The 24,090-nt window shown below is 43.1% G+C and overlaps 1 protein-coding gene across 1 annotated transcript; it reads right to left on the reverse strand.

Moving 5' to 3' along the window:
• Positions 1-1,345: 1,345 nt before the first annotated feature.
• VCP (valosin containing protein) lies at positions 1,346-21,526 on the reverse strand. The gene is made up of 17 exons (XM_075839863.1): positions 21,302-21,526; positions 10,820-10,931; positions 10,299-10,471; positions 9,034-9,176; positions 7,473-7,603; positions 6,708-6,839; positions 6,519-6,621; positions 6,135-6,268; positions 5,911-6,046; positions 5,676-5,788; positions 4,788-4,952; positions 4,571-4,693; positions 3,810-4,022; positions 3,413-3,721; positions 3,147-3,302; positions 2,830-2,984; positions 1,346-2,046 (listed from the first exon to the last, which is right to left on the reverse strand). Exons 1-17 carry the CDS (start codon positions 21,316-21,318, stop codon positions 1,944-1,946), a joined length of 2,418 nt encoding a protein of 805 aa, XP_075695978.1. The 5' UTR covers positions 21,319-21,526; the 3' UTR covers positions 1,346-1,943.
• Between the last annotated feature and the right edge of the window lie 2,564 nt (positions 21,527-24,090).

Here is a 24,090-nt window from a genome sequence, read left to right on the forward strand (position 1 = left end):
TATAATAGTATAGTAATGTATGTAGCATTATAGTATTGTTCTAGTAATGTAGTATTATAGTAGTATAGTATTAATAATGTATGTAGTAATGTATTGTTGTAGTAATGTAGTATTGTTATAGTAGTATAGTATTAGTAATGTAGTAATGTATTGTTCTAGTAATGTAGTAGTTATAGTGTAGTACTGTATGTAGTAGTATTATAGTAATGTAAGTGTTATAGTAGTATAGTATTCGTAATGTAATGTATGTAGTATTATTGTAGTACCGTATTGTTCTAGTAATGTAGTATTGTTGTAGTGTAGTATTATAGTAATGTAGCATTGTTCTAGTAATTTAGTATTATAGTAATGTAGTAATGTATGTAGTATTATAGCAATTTATTATTCTAGTAATGTAGTATTGTTTTAGTAATGTATTATAGTAATGTAGTATTGTTCTAGTAATGTATTATAGTAATGTAGTATTGTTCTAGTAATGTATTATAGTAATGTAGTATTGTTCTAGTAGTGTATTATAGTAATGTATTATTGTTCTAGTAGTGTATTATAGTAATGTAGTATTTTATTATAGTAATGTAGTATTGTAATGTAGTAGCTTTAGTAATGTATGTAGTATTGTTCTAGTAGTATTGTTCTAGTAATGTGGTATTGTTCTAGTAATGTAGTATTGTATTATAGTAATGTAGTATTGTAATGTAGTAGCTCTAGTAATGTATGTAGTAATGTAGTATTGTTCTAGTAGTATTGTTCTAGTAATGTGGTATTGTTCTAGTAATGTAGTATTGTATAATTATAGTAGTTCGAATAACTAGTTGATTAACAATACTTTTGTATTGTATCAAATTTGAAAGTAATGCGGAACATCAACTTCACATTTTTCTATGTGCGGCCCACTTACCCGGCAAAGTTTGAGACCCCCGGCCTATGCTGTATGTATGTGTGGCCACCCAGTGGTTGTGATGTGAATTACAGCCTGTCAGGTGCTTTACAAGCATGTTGTGATATTGCATTGAAATGGATTCATGAGAAATTGGAGTCCTTAACCAAATTCAAGGTAAGGGTGGCCACATTTGTACATAGGATTAGGGCCAAGGATAACCATCATACCCGATGTAACTTCAACACTGGAGTAATGCAGCTATAGTGAAAAGTGAACAGTGAAAATCATGGATCCACAGTAAATTCATCACCTAGAGGCTCATTTCCTCCCTCTCTCAGCTCTCGCGCGCAGAGACAGAGGCGCGCGCGCAGAGAGGTAGCGTAATTGTGCTACTTTAATTGTGCTACTTTTAGAGCTGAACCGGACTTCTTAAAGCTACAACAAAATAAAGACAAGACAGGAATATCCGTGATCAGTCAGTTTATTCTCACGTTAGACGTCAACCTGCGTTTTTTGTTTTTTTATAATCCAATAACATTATGCCCAATACCAACATAAAAAAAAAAAAACACTGCAAGTTCTTTTCTGCAGCCGTCTGGACACTCGTAATAGTGTTAAATCAATACCGAAGCATGCATTTGTTGCTTGAACCTCCTTTTTAACCCTTTAAAAGCCAGAGGTCAGCACCTGCATCCTAACCATAATGGCCAATAAATGGTTAACAGGCTCAGTTAGTCCAAGGTCTAGATGGCGGTAGATCTTGACCAGATGAAGGCTCGGAATATCAAGCAACAAAACACAAGTCTGTTCCAGGTGCTGCGAGTGTCACAGGAACACCACGCGAGCCCCCCGCCAGCACTCTACAGGGAGGTGGAGAGAAAAAAGAAAGTAGGTCTGTATCCTGAGAGACCTGGCGCCCGTCTTCTCACACCCAGGTAACAAAACAAAAAAAAACAGGAGTGGGGTGTGCAGCTACGCTGTTCTGACTGAGGAATGAAAAGCAGAGTGTCCATTAACGTAGGAATTTCAATGCTGTACAATTAAGGACGCGTCAGAGGCTCATCTAGCCGTAGAGGTCGTCTTCTTCTTCAGTAAAGTGGCTGCCACCGGCTCCGCCTCCTGCTCCTTGACTTGGTCCGGCTCCTCCTTGGCCTCCGGAAGGAAATCTAAGCGGGAAGAGATCACGGTTATTCTACAGTATAGATCAGGAACGCACAGAAAACACACCGCATTGGAGTTTATTCAACCTACACATGTGGGAATTGCCTAAACATACTTTACAAAGGTTAAGTGTCATTTTACTAGCCCTGACCTGGAGTCAGATCAGGTCTAATACTCCAGACACATCTAGAGCTGCATTCAGAAAGACGCTGCAGGACCTCACATGCATTATGTGGTGCATTACGGGAGATTGAGATTTTACAGTTCTCTACAGTGGTCTATAAGCTTTCAACATTAATGTTATATAGCAGAGAGAAAAGGGAATTATGGGATCTCAGCTTAAGGCAAGATTCACACAAGAGTTGCATCTGTGCTCTGCGGGACGCTAGATCACCCATAGACTAGAGTTCTCACGGACCTTTCACATGGTCCGTTGAAACGAAGGCCGTGTGAATGGCCACATTGAATTATATAGGTCTGTGTGACGGCCGTTGTTTCAACGGCTATCACATGGACGTATTCCATGTTCGTCTGAGTAAGGCCTAACTATGAGGGTCTGTCAGTATTTTGACCACAATTCGGCAAGAAAGTGGAACCCCAGATTTGAATCTATAAAAACAATTTTCAAGAGCGGAGCTGGTCTGGTCTGAGCGTTTTCTTTATACGAAGACTCCCATGAATTACACGTAGCAAGACGCTGGAGCTTTACCCTCTGCAACATATGGAAGTGGAGAGGTTCGTTCATCCCATAGCAGGAGTCATCAATAATGAAAAGCGGCTGACATTACCTGAAGCTGCCAAAGCCACGACTTTGCTGCAAAGTCTGTGCGAACATTTCATATTTTCTGATGTCATTGTCGCTGACAGAACGGCGAGCAAAACGCATGGCTTCCTCAAAGTGATCCCTGCGGATTTCAGGTACAGGGTCGTCTTCTTCCACTTCCTGCAGATGAGAGCATAAAAAAAAAAAAAAAAAAAAGGAGGATCAGACAGAGCAAGAATTAAAACAAAATAAAAACAGCAAAAAAACCAAAATAAATAAATTAAAAAAAAAAAAAATAGAAAAAAAAAAACGTAGCTGATCCTCCTAGACTCCATTTCATACCATGGCTGAAGGGTTTGTCTGTCTTTCCCGCTCTCTTCGGATTTCATTCTCAATGCATTCACGGATGGCCAGCTTACAGGCTCGCTGACAGATCTCAGTCAGGTCAGCACCAGAAAAACCATTGGTCATCTTAGCCAGGAAATCAAGATCCACATCCTATAATACAGAAGGGAGAGGATGAGGGAAAACATAAATCAAATATAAGATCTCTAGATCACTAAATTACAAAACAATCCAAAATTGGATGTATATGGACAGATATTTGCCTTGGCCACTGGAGATTTCCTCAGGTTGGCCTTAAGGATAGCAATACGAGACTTCTCATCTGGCAGTGGGATGTAGATGAGCTGGTCCAGACGTCCAGGACGCAGAATGGCTGGGTCAATGATGTCAGGTCTGTTGGTTGCCCCAATGATGAAGACATTCTTCTTGGTGGACATTCCATCCATCTCAGTCAGGATTTGGTTGATGACTCGGTCAGCAGCTCCACCACCATCACCAATGTTACCTCCACGGGCCTTGGCAATGGAGTCTAATTCATCAAAGAAGAGGACACAGGGAGCGGCCTGTCGAGCCTGCAGCGCAAGAAACAAACCGAAATCTCAAGAGTGTACCAAAAAACATCTACGGAATGATATCAAATAGCCAGTCACCAGCTCTTACCTTATCAAAGATCTCTCGCACGTTGGCTTCAGACTCTCCAAACCACATAGTGAGCAGCTCAGGGCCTTTGATAGAGATGAAGTTGGCCTGGCATTCATTGGCAATGGCCTTGGCTAACAAGGTCTTACCACATCCAGGTGGCCCGTAAAACAGCACACCTTTGGATGGGGTCATACCGAACTTCAAGAACTTGTCTGGATGTTCCACAGGATACTGAAATGACAGGGAACCAGGTGTTAGAGGAATAGGACTTTAGAACACAAGTGCGGAGACAGATCAGCTGTAATACCGCCTTTTCTGCTTCTACCCAATCCCGTACTGAATTAGCTGATTAGGAGGGCAGACTTCGTGTAACCCCCAAAGCCCACGTTATCTAACCTACCTAAACAAGGATATACCACCAGCAGGGCCATATCATCTGATTTCTCGACGTACAAAGATTCATTGGGGCAATGAACATCCCACACATGAGATGCAGGAAGAGAACAAAAAACCTGTGTGTTCTTTATCGCATGTAGTTTTGGTTGGTAAACCACATTATAAATCTCTTAGGCTTCAACTTTCGAACTTTGAAATCCGAACCCAGATTTTGCATAAGAACATATAACCTGTACCTAATAGGTAATAAATTTGGGTCATTTGTATACAGAGCTCAAAACGATCTAGGTTCTCTTAAAAATCACAGCCCGGAATTACTAATCCATGAACACTGACTGGGGAATTTTCTTGACACGGACAATTTTCAGACCAAGATTACTTACCTGTACCAGCTCCTGCAGCTCCCTTTTGACATCTTCCAAACCACCAATATCTTCCCAGGTAACCTGCGGAACTTCAACCACAGTCTCACGCAACGCTGATGGATTGCTCTGACTAAGCGCCCACTACCAGAGATGAAAGAAATGAGGTTACATTTATACCCCCAGCAAAAACCAATACACAACAGAAGACAGATCAAATGTCAACTTTCCCACATACCCTGAAGTCGTCCATAGTGACAGCCAATGAATTCATGACTTCGGCATCTATAGTTTCATCCTCCAAGTCGATGAGGTCCATCTTCTTACGGATAGCTTGGAGAGCGGCCTCTGAACACAGCGCAGCTAAATCAGCACCAACATGACCATGAGTCTCATTGGCAACCTACATGATCAGAGCAAAAGACACAGATTACAAGGAGAACTGGATATAAAACCGACTGGTAGATGTGCCTCTTCATACAGCTCATTCCAAAAGAACACATGGAACATTCGCTGTCATTTACTGACACTGCAGTATAAATGAGATAAGAAAGAATGATTTATTCCCATCTCAGGCATTTATGGCATTTGCCCAGGATATGCCATAAATGTCTGAAAGATGAAGATCCCAGCTCTGGCGTGGGCACATAACTCGAGTTCATGGTCCCCCGACCCAGCCTAGTGAGGCGGCGGCGACCGCGTGAAGACATGACCAGGCTTAAGGAAACAGCATAGCTTGTTGTGCTACTCGGTTTCTGTCCCATTCACTTCTACGGGAGTTACGTAAAGAGCGTAGCACATCGAGCTATGCCGTTTCCATGAGCCAGGACACCTCTCCACAGTATCCACCTGGATGTGGCCGACACGCAGATCTGGGACTCGCATCTATCAGACATTTATGGCCTATCCTGAGGATATGCCAGAAATACCTGAAATGGGAATCCCTTTTTAACCTTGCATCTCACTCAATTCAGTTATTGATGTGAAACAGAAGTGAGCTTCAAACCGAGGGTATGACAGCTTTACATACGAAGAACCCTGCTGCTGGCAGCTTGAAAAACAGCCGCAAAAACTAAGTGCGAATACAGCCTTAGACGTCACTTTCATTTCAAGGAATATTTCTTACCTGTTCTAGATCAACATCCTCTGCCAATTTCATGTTCTTAGTGTGAATCTGTAGAATTTCCAGTCTGCCGGTAGCATCAGGGATTCCGATGTCGACTTCTCTGTCAAAGCGGCCTGGAAAAGAATCATGAATTAGAGAAACGATGATAAGCGATGAGCGGGATTAGAAAACTACTGGATTAAACAGAATCTTGACATCCCCTCACAACCAGCAGCCATTCTGACACGCGGCTTACCAAAGCGTCTCAGTGCTGGATCTATGCTGTTGGGTCGGTTGGTGGCCGCCATGACAATGACATGTGCTCTCTGTTTCAAGCCGTCCATAAGCGTTAGCAGCTGCGACACAATTCTGCGCTCAACTTCTCCATGTGTCTGTGGACAGGAGGAATAGAAGTGATAACTACTGCACAAGACCTGGGAACAAGCTAAAAAGGGCCACCAACCATGACACTTCACATACCTTCTCTCTCTTAGGGGCAATGGCATCAAGTTCATCAATGAAGATGATGGCGGGGGCATTCTTCTCAGCTTCTTCAAAGGCTTTGCGCAAGTTGCTCTCTGACTCACCAGCCAATTTACTCATAATTTCAGGACCTGAGTAAAGGAAAGAAAAGTTATTAACCAGCCAACTGCATTGAATAGAACAATGATTATCCATATTATAGCAGCTATTTTCTGGTAATCCAATAGATATTAAACCCAATTCCAATCCAATGACGAGTTTACATAACCAGTCAGGATGCGGCTCTATTAATTGTGCTTTTGTAGCTGGTTTATGCTTTCCATACACTTTGTGTTAAATATGAATTGATGCTGCCTGTGTAAATGAAACAGAAGTTCTCACCATTAATGAGGAAGAAGAATGCACCAGTTTCATTAGCAACAGCTCGAGCAATGAGGGTTTTTCCAGTTCCTGGCGGTCCGTACAGCAAGATACCACGAGGTGGCTGCATTACAAAAAAGATGTCACATAACGTCATCAAAGACCCTGTAAAACACAGAGCACCGGCACACATCCCAGCTCAGAAATTACCTTCACACCAATAGCCTTGAAAAGTGCCGGGTGTCTTAACGGAAGCTCCACCATCTCCTTGATCTGAGCCAACTGCTTCCTGCAGCCCCCGATGTCATCGTAACCCACTTCATTCAGAGACTCCTCCTCATCCTGGGAAAACAAAACATCTCGGGTGAATTATGACAAAAAAAATAAAAATAATATGACAGGAGACATGTCTCAAGGGTTAAATACAAGGGTAGTAAAACATGTAATGATTAAAGGCTATGTAAACCTTTGCAGGGCAGGTCAGTCAGTGTGTTCGGTGTAACTTTATAAATCTATTAAAAATTATTTTAACTTTGAGATACAGCAGCTTTGTATTCTGTACACAACAGCTGGATCGTTCAATATAACCTGAATCAGTCAGTCCCGTGTACCTGATGGGGTCAGTGTCAGCGAGTCATCCATCTGTAATCACATCTATGTTCATAACTTAGATGCGAGAGATACCAGGTGGATCCTGAGTGTCTGACCCGCTGTCGCTGAACCAGTCAGTCCCGCGGACCTGATGGGAGTAGGCTTTAGCGCCAGATACAGCAGCTCTGTATAGAGAATACAGAGCTGCAGCATCTCAAAAAGTGAAACTCATTTTTAATAAAAACTATTTATAAAAAGTTACACCAAACACTCTGATACACCTTTTTATTAAAGTGAATAAATACCCTGCAAATGTGTACGTAGCCTTTAAATGTCAAGGCTATATGACGATTATTGACAGTAATAACAGACACAAACTCCTACCTCTCGTTTAATAGGCTCTCCTTCACAGTGGATTACAGTATCGGGGGCCACAATACAATATGGGCTGGGGTCAGTCTCCACCACCTTGAACTCTACTGCACGCATGCCTCCACGCACTAGGAAAATGTCACCTGTAGGATGAAACCAGTCAAGTCACTGCCTGATCATTCAATTGTCAAATCTAGAAATAATAAACAGCTGGAATTACAAATCGAAAATGTACAACTCTCTACAACTTAACACTTTGTATATCCTACTAAACAGGGAAGATAACCCTAAAAAAAATATTCCAGAGCACGTGAGATGTTACCCATCATAAAATCGTATCCACTTTGCTGCTACTGTAAACGCTGTGGATTGTTCCACAGCGTACCTGGCCCACGGGAACCTACCCATATAGAAGAATTCTTTATTTCCCACAATTTTAATTGTAATACGAGACAGAAAAAGATCAAACGAAACGAGGTGATTAGGGGATGAATTGCTGGTGTTTGAGTATGTGTGCATTTTTAACGTTTAGTGTTCCTTTAAAACGAACCCAACCTCTCAGGTGACTTTTTAGAATAACCTGTCATATGTGAGTACATGAGGAATAACACTATTTACGATTATATGACTTGTATTCTGCATTATTTAGCAGTTTTCCCCTCTGCAGGATCTATTTAGAATTCTATCTAAGCTGTGGGCGGAGCCTAATTTCTATTATGTCTTCTATACACTGCACACAGAAGAGCAGAATCTTGCTCTCCTATCTCTATATAGTCCGAATATATATCTATAGATTTCGATGGGCAGTCTGGTTTTTTTCTGCTCCTGCCTCTTGCTTTGCCCTCCACAGGCTTCTATGGGCAGAGTTTGTCTCTCTCTCGGCTACCCTCTCTATAAACTTCTATGGGCAACAGGGGATGGGCAGCATATTACAGGGAGACACCTCGTGGCAGTAACCACAGAATTTGCATGTATAATACAACTACATTTTAACAGTGAGTAAATGACAAAGTTGATATATATCAGGTATACCATTAGATTAGCATAAGCGGTTTGAAAAGACCCTGTTCATTAGAGGGAATTACTCCTAAAATTCTATTTGATATTATAAACACTGTGCACAGTATATACACGGCATCCTACAACATACATCAAAGCAAACATTACCAGAAATCGATATCTAAGGCAAATTGCAAGTGTAAAGACAAGACATTTCCTCTACATCTAAGACTCTCTGCAAACGCTTACAAAAATGAGATCAGATTGAAGAGAACCACGGCTCCCACACACAAATCCACATCATAATTATCAGATGCAGCAAGTGATGCTTTAAAGCCTACAAGAACATATGAGAACGTCTACATACAGAGCCATTTGTGGCGTTTTGGGGGTCTGTGGCTTTTTTTCCCCCCCCTCTTCTTCAGAACACAGCACGCTCAAGGTTACGGTGTTTTTCCTGTATAAGCTTGTCTATAGGACTTCAAAAACGCCAGGAAACAAACATGTATGAAACGACACTAAATGAAAACCACTATCAAAACCTTAAATCTGGGCCTGTACAGATTGTCATTACCTTTTCGGATGGGCCTGTAAGCTTCCAGGAAGTAAGGCTTGAGATACACTTCAAACAAATTGCCAGTGATTCCCTCCACGGTGTCATCTAGAGGTAAGACATGGATTCGTTTTCCATACTTCACATCTGGACATGGCTGAATGCTGTGCAAAAAGGAGATGGATTCAACAAAAAAATACTGAATACAGCAAGTAGCGAGTCATCAGGTTACATTTTTGCACCAGATAATAAAAGACGCGCCATGTGGCCTTTATATCATGCTTGTAGAGCGACTGTGCGGAGCTCCGATGATTTGTAGTCTCGGAAGTGCTGTCTTTATACCAGTCACTGGACAGTAATCAGATGTTATTGGTTTTACTTACATCGTAGGACAGCAGTGGACCCTGGTGTATTTTATGTGAGGTTCTGACACCATATAAATGACTGGTGATAACCGTCAAAGGAGAGGGGTTCGTGCATGTAATTCACTGTCCACAGGGTGCTGGAATACTCTGTAGTCAGACAGCACAATAAAAACTCTCTAAATTCAGATCGCTATTTAGATTGCTGCTGCCTATGAAGGAACGTTCTGTTCCAGTTTAGGAGTTAGGGACTCGCAAGTCTGGGGATCCTTGTCGTGGATTGCGAGCTTGCGTCCTTTTGGCCAAAAGGATTACCAATACCCCAGGTATTTTTCATTATTATGTATATTCGCTTCTCTTGGACACAGCCGGGTCTTTGATGCTGGGAGAGCATGGTGTGTTGTTGTTTGGCATAGCAAGCAGGGTAGCCCGCTCTATGAATTATCAAGGCGTCACAAATAGGCTTCTACCTGGCTATACACGTTGTGCCTCATGACGTACACACTATCCCTCCATGTTTCACTCACTTGCACCCCATTATCCATTTATTTCCATTGAGGCACTTCATTTATTACTGCCCCCTATATTTCACTTATAGTATTACACTTGCACACACACTATTCATTTATTATTTCTTACTACACATCCCATGCACCACACACCACTCCCCTCAAGACTAGTGGGAGTGGCTATTATTATTTAAAGCACCTGCTCGCCCTTTCATCAGCATTTCTGGCCTGGCTGTGTCCATTTGTAAGTATGGCCTTTTTCGGTGTTTTTGTATATGTCCCTGTGTTTTTATCGGTTCTGCCTATGAAGAGTCCAAACCAGTGTCCCGGCAGAGATCTGACATCCTATGCAGGGCAAGGGTTAAAAGTGAAGAATGCATCTGCAGACAGGGAAGTCCTAGCTCACAGCACTCACCTTATTACATCTCCAAGCCGCACCCGCAGGTTATTACGTACGACCCTGTTCATACGGATCTTCTCGTCTGAGCAGGTGTCATCAGACAGGACAATGCACACCGCTTCTCTCCTCTTCTTTCCCTTCAGAAGCACAGTGTCTCCTCGGAACAGCTGAAGCTCGTCCATTTTACCCTGTAAAAATCAATAACCCACATATAACTGCATGTACGGCAACTCCCTAAGATACTCCGTTTCATGGATAAATACAGATTAAAAGAGGATTAATTTATTCACAAAAGCGGCAACATTTTCTATGGCGCTGTACATTATATTAAGAACTCCAGCGCCTGTCCTGTAGCTCGTGACACCTTCACTTTGTACTAGGGGTGCAAAACAGACCGTTTTTGACAACTGGTCCATAGAGGGCTTCTGGCACTGGACATCTTGATTTTTATCCATTATGGCTCTATGGTCATTAATAAGAGGGATATACATCTCATACTGTTACACAACACAAACCATAGGAGATCATTCACACACCTGGGACAGGGAGACCACGCTATTGTCTTCATTGATCGCTTCATCTACAATCAACCTATTTGGTCGGCTCTTCTGCTTAAGAATTGCAGTGGATAAGTCATCGCCTTTAGATCTGTAGGGGAGAAAACAGGGAGATTACAAATGAACGTCACTTCTGTAAGATTATACACACGTAGAATGTGATGCTCTCATATGGAGCCTCACGATATAATATAGGAACGATCCTGCAGGATCCATCAGGGAAGTACAGGAATCTGGAACATCCCCACAGCCCGATTCTGATAATATTTTTACACAACTGCATATCCATAATATTTCTGGTGGCATTATATTAAAGGAGTATTTTTATCTCACAATGTGATGGAATATCGCTAGGTTATACCATCACTTTACGCTCGGTCCCAGAGGTCTGACCTCTGAAATAGTCACTGAACAGGCTGCAGTACTGATTAAACGCTTCAGCCCCTTTACAGCGATAATACCATCACTTTATAAGATGGAAATACCCATAAAACCCCTAAATCAGATTTATAGAGCAGTTGTACACGGCTATGCTATCAAGATAGAGTTTATGGGGCTGTCAGACAACAATTTATTTCGACCTGTCAATTAGGCAAGTCAAAAGTATTATAGTTTAGGGTCACCACAACTGACCGTAATGTACTGGCAAATATCCATATGCCAGTACATTAGCCTGTGTACTGATAGTACAATGGCAGTGTAGGACATACCTAGTATGCCCTGACAATAGGAAATATGATCAGACAGCCCTGGGGTCCTTCAATGGACCGTGGGCGGTCTCTCCCTATATGGTACATCCCTCGATCGCGTCACAGGTATCCCCCGTGACGCCATCCAAGGGGCACCCCCTCTTATTTTCCCATTGAATGCTGCAGTCAGCTTTGATCACAGCATTCAAGGGAATAGTGGCAGAGATCAGTTTCTCAGCTCTCGGCCGTTAGAGCGGGGCTGCGGCTGTGTAATACAGTCATTGCCCCACTCCGAACAACAAGTGTGCGTGCAAGGTGAGCATGATGTGATGCGGCCGTCTCTGAAGACAGAACATAGCGGTGTTTTGTATTGCGTGTTCGGTCTTCAGTGCCGGCTAGATCACCTCATGCTGACCGTGCATGCACACTTGTCAGGAGCGGGGCAATGGCTGTATTATACAGCTGCAGCCCCGCTCTGACTACATTCATGTGTAACAATACTAAGCTGAACAGTTTGAGGGTGCGCGGCATCGAAATAGTATCGATATTAGCAGCTCAGGATTCAAGTAACACGAATATACTCTCAACAGCTGCTCGGGTGGAGGGAAAGTGACGGGAGTGCGGGGCAGGTGATTAAATCCCTTCTTGAAATAATATAAATATATTGCTCCTCCGATACAATGTTATAAGACTTCATCTGCAGCCATTGCACTAAAGTTACCTCTACAGAATATGGAGTAAGATTCTGGTTTCTATTATGTGTGTGTTGGGAACAAGAATATATCCAATCCAGAAAAAGGGGCATAAGCCTGCAGAACTGACATGGGACGACGGCGACAAGGTTGTTTCCCCAACTGATCATAGTAAGATTTCTAATGTGACAAGTGACGTTTTCTATCTAGGATCAGTGGGAGTTCTCCTCTATTGGATATTATTGTAACTGTACATTGCCTGACATGTAAATTTACAGTGGATGGCTATACGCCGATATTTCCCATTATATTTTACATCCAGGTTAACAACAACATTTTGAAAGAAGTGGACGTGGCTGAGTGGTACCATATAGGCACTGTATTTATTAACCCCTTAACGCCTGCCATAGTGTTTTTGTGGCGGCAGCTCAGGGTAGTTCTGAAGCACCGCCTCTTCACAGGAGCACTTCAAAAGACATTTCTGCCGAATCTGGCCCTATGCTCCCGAAGCCCTGTTGCTAACAGCCTCGGGCTTCAGGGCAACAATCGGAGACCGATAGCAGTGGTCTCCGGTCATGATAGCCCGTTTAACCCCTCAGATGTGGTCAATAGCCACATCTGAGTGGTTTTAGAGAAAGGAGGCTAACTCTCTCAGCCCATCCCCCAGATAAGTCATGAGTATATGATCTGTGGGGGTCTCACACCCGACCCCTGCACCAATCAGCTGGTCCAGTGCCTCCGTGCACTGGACGTCCATGCCGGAAGCAGATGGCTCCGGTCACAGAATAGCGGCCGAGCTGCAGTACTGCAGAGAGAAGGAGGACAATTTTCATGTTTAGGGACTGAGTGGTGTCCTAGTTAGATGCATACCGGTTACTCCACTCTTACCAGGGAATGCACAGCAGAGAATAAAGCCACTTCAATAAAGTAAGTAGTCAGCAAGTTCAGGGGGCACGGGTTGACCTTTGCTTTGTCTGTAGACTTCCTTGGCTTTGGGGCTGAGAACGCTCCTCGCTAACACTGGAGGAGAAGGGGGGGGGATTCTCTATAACTCACTGGTAGAAATGAAAGTGAAGGCTGAGCAGATGCTGCTATGACATGGTCGGGGAACACGTAATATGACAAACAGTGACCACTCCACCAGGCAGCATAACCTGAGCCCACAATACTGGTCAGTGCAGCAGCACAAAATACATCAAGACATCAGCAACTGAGAGACTTAACCTCAAGGATTAACCCCTGGCCACTTTTGACCTTCCTGACTTATCAGATTTAAAAAAATGAGGCGGTTTCACTTTATGTGGCATGCAATGTTAAATACTTTTGCGTCAAAAAGTATAGTAGGTATGATACCTTTATTGGCTAACCATAAAAATTATAAAGGCAAGCTTTCACAGCACAAAGGCCCCTTCTTCAGGCAGGTTTAAAACTGAATGATAACTTCGGAATGCTTTCACCTATCCAAGCGATTCTGAGATTGTTTTCTCGTGACACATTGGACTTTATGTTACTGGCAAAATTTGTGCGATACATTCAGTATTTAATTGTGAACACCAAAATTTAGCGAAAAATTGCAAAAATTTGCATTTTTCTAAATTTAAATGTATCTGCTTGTAAGGTAGGCAGTTATACCACACAAAATGTTTGCTATTTAACATCCCCAATATGTCTACTTTAGATTGGCATTGTTTTTTGAACACTTTTTTCTAGGACGCTATAAGGCTAAAAACTTTAGCAGCAATTGCTCACATTTTCAAGAAAAACTTCAAAGGGCTATTTTTGCAGGGGCCAGTTCATTTGTGTAGTGGCTTTAAGCCTTATATATTAGAAACCCCCAATAAGTCACCCCATTTTAAAACCGTCACCCCTCAAAGTATTCAAAACAGCATTCAGAAAGTTTCTCTGCCAGTCGTTCAGTGCCACCTTGGTGCCCATTTTCCACTTATTTCCACTTTTAGTGTCCTTATGTTCAGTGCCCCCTTGATGCATATTTGCCATTTACTGCTCCTTTAGCACCCTCTGTCACAGAAGTACAATAAATGGGTAATAAATGGCAAATGGGTATCGAAGGGGTACTGAACAGGACACCAAAAGGGGCAATAAGTGGCAATGGGCACCAAGGTAACACTGAAAAAGTTTCTTAACCCTTTAGACGTTTCACAGGAATTAAAGCAAAGTAGAGGTGAAATTTACAAATTTTATTTTTTTGGCCAGAAATTCATTTTTAATCTATTTTTTTTGTAACACAGAAACTTTTACCAGAGAAATGCAACTCAATATTTATTGACCACGTTCTGCAGTTTTAGGAAATATCCCACATGTGGCCCTAGCGTAATAACGGACTGAAGCACCGGCCTCAGAAGCAAAGGAGCACCTAGTGGATTTTGGGGCCTTCTTTTTTTTAAACTATATTTTAGGAACCATGTCAGGTTTGAAGGGCTCTTGCAGTGCCAAAACAGTGGAAATCAACCAAAAGGGACCCCATTTTGGAAACTGCACCCCTCAAGGAAATTATCTAGGGGTATAGTGAGCATTTTGACCACACAGGTTTTTTTTGCAGAAATTATTGGAAGTAGGCCGTGAAAATTAATTTTCGACATTTTTTCAAAGAAAACGTAGGTTCATCTAATTTTTTTTTTTTTAAATTTCCACAAGGACTAAAAGGGAAAAAGAACCGCAAAATTTGTAAGGCAATTTCTCCCAAGTAAAACAATACCCCCACATGTGGTCATAAACGGCTCTTTGGACACACGGCAGGGCATAGAAGGGAAAGAGCGCCATTTGCTTTTGAAGATCACATTTAGCAGGAATGGTTTGCAGAGGCCATGTCGCATTTGCAGATCCACTAAGGGGACAAGACCGTGGAAACGCCCAAAAAAAGTGACTCCATTTAGGAAACGACACCCCATCTAGGGGTGTAGTCAGCATAAAGACCCCACAAAGGTTTCATAGAATTTATTAGAATTGGGAAGTGAAAATAAAAACAATCCTTTTTCTTCAATAAGACGAAGTTTTAGCGCAACAATTTTCATTTTCTCAACAAATGAAGGAAAAAAAAAAAAGAGAACCCCAACATTTGTAAAGCAAGTTCTCCCGAGTACGGCAATACCCCATATGTGGTCATAAACTGCTGTTTGGGCACACGGAAGGGCTCAGAAGGGAAGAAGCGCCATTTGGAGTGCAGCATTTGCTGGATTGTTTTTTGGTCGCTATGTCGCATTTGCAAAGACCCTGTGGGAGCAAAACAGTGGAAACCTCCCAGAAGTGACCCCATTTTGGAAACTACACCCCTCAAGGTAATAACCTTGGGGTATAGTGAAAATGTTAACCCCAAAGGTGTTTTGTAGAAATTAGTGTGAAGTCGATGTTGCAGAGTGTAAATGGTATTTGTTCCATAGATATGCCAATATGTGATGCCCAGCTTGTGCCACCATAAGACAGCTCTCTAATTTTTATTTTGTGTTTCCCGGTTTTAGAATCACCCTACATGTGGCACTAATGTTTTGCCTGGACATTTGACAGGGCTCAGGAGTGAAAGAGTACCATGTAAAATTGAGGCCTAATTTGGTGATTTACACAGTATTGGTTCACAACTGCAGAGGCTCTGATGTGAAACAAAAAGAAACCCCTGAGAAGTGACCCCATTTTGGAAGCTACACCCCTCAAGGCATTTATTAAGAGGTGTAGTGAGCATTTTCACAATACAGGATAGTGCTGCGGATGGTGCAAAGTAAAAATTGAAATTCTTCCCTAGATATGCCATTTCAGTGGCAAATATGTCATGCCCAGCTTGTGCCACTGGAGACACACACCCCAAAGATTGTTAAGTGTTCTCCCGGGTATGGCGATGCCATATATGTGGAAGTAAACTGTTTGGGCACACTGTAGGGTTCAGAGGGGAGGGAGCACCATTTAGCTTTTGGAGCAGGAATTTTGCTTGGTAGTAGTTTTGTTTGAGTATTGCTGGCGTTTCCATTTATAATGTGGGGGTACATGTAAGCTGGGCAGAGTACATCAGGGGCATAGTCAGGTGGTATAATAATTGGGTTATTAAAATCAATAAAATAATCCATAGATGTGTGTTATGCTGTGACACAATCCTTTCTGCACAGGCCGATGTCGCACGGATATATGGCGTCTTTACTTATCCCCCTTTTGGTCCACACTCCGCACCTTTGCAGTTTGGGGAATTTTGCTGGGAAGTGTTGTCCTGGTATAATACAGACGCCCTCGCTTCCAGCAGATATGCTTGGGCTCTCCCCTTCCTGGTTCCTTAATTTTAGTGCCTTGATAATTCGCCTCTTGAAGCAGACAAAATGTTGCCCTCTGATCTGCAGAAACGCATTTTTTTCTTTCCTGGCTTATTGGAGCCTTAACAAATTGTATTTTTTCATAGACTTAGTGGTATGTGGACTGTTTTTTTGTGGGGATAGCTGTAGTTTTTATTGGTACCATTTTGGGGTACATGCGACATTTTGATCACTTTTTATTCTATTTTTTGACAGGCCAGGTAACGAAAAAATAGCAATTCTGGCATTGTTTTTTTTATACAGCGTTCACCACGCGTTATAAATTACATGTTAACTTTATTCTGCGGATCAGTGCGATTCCAACGATACCTAATTTATAGCACTTTTTATGTTTTACAACTTTTTGCACAATAAAATTACTTTTGTAAAAAGAATGTGTTTTTTCTGTCGCCAAGTTGGGAGAACCATAACTTTTTAATTTTTCCGTCGACTGAGCTGTATGAGGGCTTGTTTTTTGCGAGGCGAGCTATAGTTTATATTGGTACCATATTTGGATACATGCGACTTTTTGATCACTTTTTATTCCAATATTTGTAGGGCAGAGTGACTAGAAAACAGAAATTCTGGTATCGTTTTTTATGGGGGGGGGGGGGGTTTACGCCGTTCACCGCGTGGAATAAATAACATAATATTTCTATAGCTCCGGCCGCGGCGATACCAAATGTGTATGGTTTACTTATTTATTATTTTTTTCAATAATAAAGGACTTGATAAGTGAACAGGACGATTGTGTTTGATTTTATTACTAGAAGCGTATATGTTTTTCTTACTTTTCTTTACACAAGTCCTACCAGGGGACTTGAAGGCTCAACTGTCTGTTTTTTTATTTTCTAACACATTGCACTACCTATATAGTGCAATGTATTAGATCTGTGAGTCATTTACTGACAGCAAGACTGTTAGGTTTCGCCTCCCAGCTGGGACTAATCGGCTTCCGTAATGGCAGAGCAGTAGGCCATTGATGGGGTGTGATGAGCTGAAAACAACTTAAATGCAGCAATCGCCTTTGACCGCTGCATTTAAGGGGTTAATGGCGGGTCCCCGCCATTACAGTCGGATGTCAGCTGTAATACGCCGCTGACATCTGGCGATGATGGCACCGGCTCAGCTTCTGAGCCGGTGTCATGCGTTTGTCGTGTGGATACGGCAAAACGCGGGAAGCACTGATTTTCCATACGACAAATGTCAGGAAGGGGTTAAAGGTTCACACTGAAGATTTTGACAATGTACATATGAAATAAATAAGATGGCAGCTGTCACATACAGGACTATAAACTATTGGCACACACCTGTCTGCTCCAGGAGCCGCGCCCCTGAGTTCACATTTCCATAGACAAAGGTTGGGTTCTCATATTGCAAACGCACCGCAGTGCACCCGTGAGGCGCTGTAAACCGTGCCGGCATTTGTCAAATTGGCTGTAGGTAAAATCATTTTCATATTGAAAAGTGAACAATGAAAGTGCTTCTACGTGCAGTCAATTTGAAAACCACGCCGCTCTATATGTCGCCGCGGTGCGTCCTCAGCAGGAGTACCCAGTCTAAGGGCTCACACATACGACTTGTTTTCTTCAGTGTGCTACCAGTTTTTTTCTGGGGATAACATACAGAACCACTCATTTCTATGACGCTGTGAACACTTCCCATTTTCTTTGCGGATCCGTGTGTCCATTGCGCAAATTTTACAACAGGTCCTATTCTTGTCCTTATTTGCAGTCCATCTCACCCATTCTAGCGTATAGGTCCACAAAAAAAAACAAAAAAAAAAAAACCTACAACGCACAGAAGCCACTTGGATCAGTGGTTTGCAAAACGGAAACACTCGTGTGGCTGATCCCCAATCTAAACTAGCCCACACGTGGAAACTTGCTCTCTAAGAGCCAACAAGGAGCTCGGACTGTCCGGTCTTATGTGAGGCCACAGCTACATGAGGTGGACATGGAGTCGCTGTACAATGGCATTTGTACAAATGTGCATAGCATGCGGGTGTGCAGGGTCAGCCTTGGAGTGGTGGTGGGGTTGTAAGAAACAACATGGCAACCAATACAAAAATATCCGACCACATAAGAAATCTGTGCGTCACAGTCGCTTGTGATGTTGTGTTGTCTTGATTTAAATATAGAAATATATATCTGCAACTTTGATCTACTACATTCAGCTACTAAATGTGAACGAGAATGTTTCCAGTCACTGACAAAAATCAGACACATTGAAAATGGTGAAGAAAAAATAAATAAGCATACTAAAAAGTTGCAGCACTTTCCGTTATACAATGATTAAGCTTCAGTAACATAAAATGTGGAAACCATTTAACAAAGTGGCAGGTAGAACCAACAACTAGCGGGCTCTATGCCGGGGTCACACGTATCTCTGTACAATGAGTAGCCTCCATTCTGTGTAGGCAGCAGTGATCCTATGCTTAGTGACATCATGAGGCCATTATCTGAAGGGACTCTTCTCCCTTACAGCTCACATCATATAGGTTGGCCATAAAACGACACGTCCTCTGCCCAGACGGTGGCATCTCCATTAACAAGGGCTGTGAGTCTCACTGTGCGACTCATTGCAATCATCCTATAGGCGTTAAGTCACTCAATGGGGAAGTAGCTACCCATGTCAGCCAATCAGATTCCGCATCACCAATTTTATAAGTCCTTATATTAAAGCACCTACCTGAATGGTTGCCATTTTTCCTTTGCACCAGTTTTGATACATCTACCGCAATGACTCCATAAGTGCTGCTAGCCATCACCATTACCGCGTGGTGCAGCTGACCTGTGCCGGGGCCTCAGGTGACATGTCCCTATTAAATATTGAGCTAGCAGCTAGGTCTTATCCAGGTAGAGGAGCTGAGAAAAGGATTCAGATAGTACTCAATTGCTTCTTCCGTCACCCCCATTAGACCATATGAATGGTTTCCCCCTCCGTTATGCAGTACAGAGCTGCTGAAAACAGGTGAAGGACTTGGAGATGTCGCTGCAATTGGGGTCTGTGTAGTGAATTTGTGTAGTGGAAATGATCAGTGGCTTTGTTAACAGTGGATACGCTGATCTCCTGGGGTCCCATTGATCGGCTAGTTGTAGAGGCCCCTGAATCCCTTTATGGCCGGGCTAGATAACAGCGGACCTACTGGCCCTCCATGGATGGGACTTACATGCCACATGTTATTATTCATAGATTCAAATAAATGGGATTTATCTGCAATGTATGTGTTATTTTAATGTGATTTGCTGTGATGCAGAACTTCCTGCGACAAAAAATGGGAAAATAGAATGAAGGGGAAGTTACACAACTGAAATCACGCTCTGGCACTCCAGCTGTTGTGAAACTACAATTCCTAGCAAGCCCTGACAGCCATTGGCTGGAATAATAAAGCCTTTGGCTGTCACAGCATGCTGGGAATTGTAGTTTCACAACAGCTGGAGTGCCGAAGGTTGCTGACTCTGATCTACAATATAGGCTGGCAGTGACCAGTATATATCACGTGGGCACTAAGGGCACTGGTTTTTCCAGGACTTGCCCGATTTTACAACTTATTTTTTAGATTTATTGGCCATATTTTCAAGAAACTGGTGAAAACCCCTTTAAAAACATTTAATGTCCTGATTAAGCATCTTCTGCCCATGTTACTGCAGCCCTGCATGCTCTCAGGTGCCCCCTACTGTGTATATGGGGTAATGCATCCCCTGCTAATAGAGATATCACAGGTCACCAAGGTGTATGTGTAACTAAGAGACACAACTACACAGGAAATCAGACCTGAGCAGTATCTGAAGCATTAACCCCTTACATAATCCCCCCTCTACGAGGTATAGTGAGAGAACCCTACACAAGACTGACCCGATATGACGAGGGGCCCCTGGGGCCACATAGCTTATGATTATCGTGTCTGAAGGCAGATTCATATCTTATTACCTGTCCATGCCGGTAGGTACACTTGGTTTTCTATAGACCAAGCAGTCTGCAATCTCTTATTAGGGTTCACCAATAACTCAGGCAGATAACAGTGGGATCAATGGGGTCCAGACCCTGGGGGTAAAACTTATTCACTACAATAGACATCGACGCCCTCCCCCACTGGACCAATATTTGGGACATAAGGTCCCTTTAATGTATGCCATAGAGCTGAGGTCCCCAAGTTGTTGCAAGACTACAACTCCCAGGATGCTCGGACAGCCACAGGAATCTTGATCCACGTCTCACATGTTATAAAGGACTTTGTGATGCCAGATACAGGAGAGGACTGAGCTTTTCTGAAGGAATAGTGCGGGTCAGAGGGTACAACCTGGCATTGACTGGCAGCATACAGTGTAACATGGTATCAGATGGCAGCTCCACCAGTCTAAATACACCTGAAAGAAATGACATCTGATAGATATGTATACCATAAGATCATAGAGGCTTCGCTCCCCTCCCCCACCACTCCGCTCTATGTAGTAATAATAGAGGAGCGTGGCCCCCGGATCTGGCAGCATCACTTTCCTCCTATAAAGCAGAACTGAGCAGTCTCTCTCCCTTTAGATGACGCTCCCAGGCGGATGGAGGCGGCCGTGAGTCAGGGCCCCGTGGGGTTCGGGCCTGCATGACACAGCAGGATGCAGGGAGCCGGATAGAGACAGGGCCAGGATAACTAGGCCGCACCGGGGCCAGCCCTCAACAGTGAGGAAAACGATCACTTACCTAACCCCCTCACCCAAATGAGTCAGTAGAGCAGACCCCGGCCTCCCCCTCCGCGGCGCTGACAACCGCGGCCTACCGGCGCCCCTCACTTACTCTGATCCGGAAGCCATTCTCAGTGTCCGGGCCGTGCGCCCCGCCGCCGCTCACGAACTGGATGGAGACGAGTCCCGGGTTTCTCGCTTGTGCTGGCTGCTCCGCCCCCTGACTCCGGTACACGCTGGCTGTGAACGTTCGGCGCCCGGTGTCTCTCACTGTTTGACTGACTGCGGCGGGGGGGAGGAGCTTGCGGCACGGCAAAGAGCTGCGTCATTCACCCCAAACGCGCATGCGTGTATGTACCGTGACCAATCAGCGATTGCCAAAGATTGAAGGGAGGAGACGGTAAAAATAATCACGTGATCTTAAGTCCGCCCCACGCGTTTTACCTGGTGACCGCCTTCCATTGGTTTGCAGCTCTGTTACTTGCTTCGGTGACATAGAGCTGCCTAGCAACTGAGAATCCGCGGCCGTTGATTAGCCGATAAAATAGCTAAGAGGTGTGGCTAATGGGACTTTCAGCATAAAGGAAGTCAAAGCAAATTCTGTGGTTGGAGGAAGCTGTTATCTGGCTGTAGGTGATTGGCTGGAGCGGCTGACAATTAAGCATTGGCCAGCATACTTGTCAGTCAAAGTAGCAGCCATACATCAGTGTTATAAGTGATTAGTCATGGTCATGTCTGGGCCCATGGATATGAAATGTATATGAGCTATACAATTATATACATGTATATGTAGTACAGTGAGCTTACACTCTAAACACAGCAGCATTACCTTCCCTGCGCCTTCTGCCAGTTATGTCATATTTACCATTTTCAGTATTTTTTCTTTTATTTTCTTCCCCATTGTAATCGACTGATCATTTCTGAGGAAATTGTGACTTTCTACTTCGAGTGTTTAACAAATTTCAATAAATAAAGGGAGAGGAACCTCTCCAAATCAATGTCGGAAGCCATTTTGGTTCTTTTTCCAAAAAAAAAGGGAAAGATCTCTGATAGAGAAGCTTCTAGACCTATATCCCTCCACAGATATCAAGTTATATGCCAAAGTATCGGCAAATAGGCTCGAAAAGGACTTAACCGCTATAATTCATGAGGATCAAAATGGCTTCATCCCTGGCAGAAATGGGGGCAATAATATCCGTAGAGTGTTGGCTAATATGGGGGGGACAGTTGGGCCGGAGGGTCCATCCTGTCTTTAGACGCCACGAAGGCGTTTGATAGGGTGGAGTAGCTTTTTCTCTGGAGGGTTATGGCAAAATTTGGGATTGGAAGTAATTTTATAGATATGGTAAAGACGACGTATAGTTCACCTACTGCTGGAGTCAGTGTTTCGAGCTCTCTAGAGGAAGTCGGCCGGAGGGCTATTTTTTGGCCGCGCAGCTCCAATTTGTGGTGAGTTGTCAGAACTCTTCCGCCTTTAAGATCTTAATTGATAATTCAGTTGGAAACGTGCGTAATATTTTTGAACTTTTAGAATCTTGACAAATGAATCACAGGTGGTTTAAGTCCCTCCATATTAGTAGCTTCATATTTAAGAGATGGGTGGAATTTAAGAGGCTGAGTGGGATTAGGGACGCCGTATCTTTTACTCCGATTTGAATAATCACAATGATAAAGAATTTATGACAATTCCCGACTATAGTTTTTGGGAAAGAATTGGTATTACACTAGTAAGGCACTTGTTCAAAAAAGGACAATTCATTTCTTTTGAGTATTTACAATTCAGATATGGGGGAAATAAGACATTTGGCTATAGGCATTATCAATCATGGCACGCTAGCACTAAAAGCCTGGACAAAAATTTGTTCAGAGTTCAAAAGCATTTTGTTTGAGAAGGTATTCCTGAGATGAATGCAGCTAAGACTTCTCTCTCAAGTATAAAGGAAATAATTACAAATTTAGAACTCACGAAACACTGTTTTCACAAGTCAAACTGGCTGGATAAGGGACTTAGGCCCAATAAATCATGAGAAATGGGTGAATATGTAAGGGCCTGTTCACATTAGTGTTGCCCTTCCATTGAGGAGTTCCGTCGGAGGTTTCTGTCGGGTTAACCCCTCAACGGAAAGGCAAACAGAAACCTTAGCTTCCGTTTCCCTCACCATTGATCTCAATAGTGACGGAAACGTTGCTAAAGGTTTCCGTTTGTCACCGTTGAGACAGGGTTCCGTTGTTTTGATGGAATCAATGGCGCAGTCAAAGTGATGTGAAATAGAGAGGGGAAACAGAGTTTTTGTTTTATTTCACGGATCTTGAGGGTTGAGGGGGGTAATGTTTAGGGTATTGTGGGTAGTGTTACTTTGTATTACTATTTTTTGGTGATTGTACCACAATTGAAAAAAAAAATGAGTATATAATTTCCTCCTCACGGCAGGGGGTGACATCAGGATTAGGGGGCCCCCAGCAATCAGACATTTAGCACCGATCCTCTGCATAGTTGATTAATGTCGATCTTGGGACGACCCCTTTAAAACATTAGAGATTTCAGATGGCAGTTTTTTTTTGAACGACGTGTCATTCTGGACTACAACGCCGTAAGTTAAAATGACAAGTCGCCAATTAATTTGTTGTTTGATATGAACAACTTAATAAGACTACACCCGACAGCAATCGAAAAAAACAGGCATATCAACGTTTCCTCAGGTATGACTCAAGTCGGCATCCATCATGCTTCTACTTTGACATGACAAGATGCCGACAGTCGGCAGAAAATGGTCGAGTCACAGTGCTATTCCCAGTCACTTCAGCAGTGCCAGCTCCCGTGCCCCATAAGTACCACGCTCCCCAGTCCCTCATACACTGGACATTGCAAAGACTCTGTCCACATCTGTTACGGAAGCTCCG

This window comes from Rhinoderma darwinii, chromosome 1 (assembly GCF_050947455.1).
Source record: "Rhinoderma darwinii isolate aRhiDar2 chromosome 1, aRhiDar2.hap1, whole genome shotgun sequence".
NCBI classification, from domain to species: domain Eukaryota; kingdom Metazoa; phylum Chordata; class Amphibia; order Anura; family Rhinodermatidae; genus Rhinoderma; species Rhinoderma darwinii.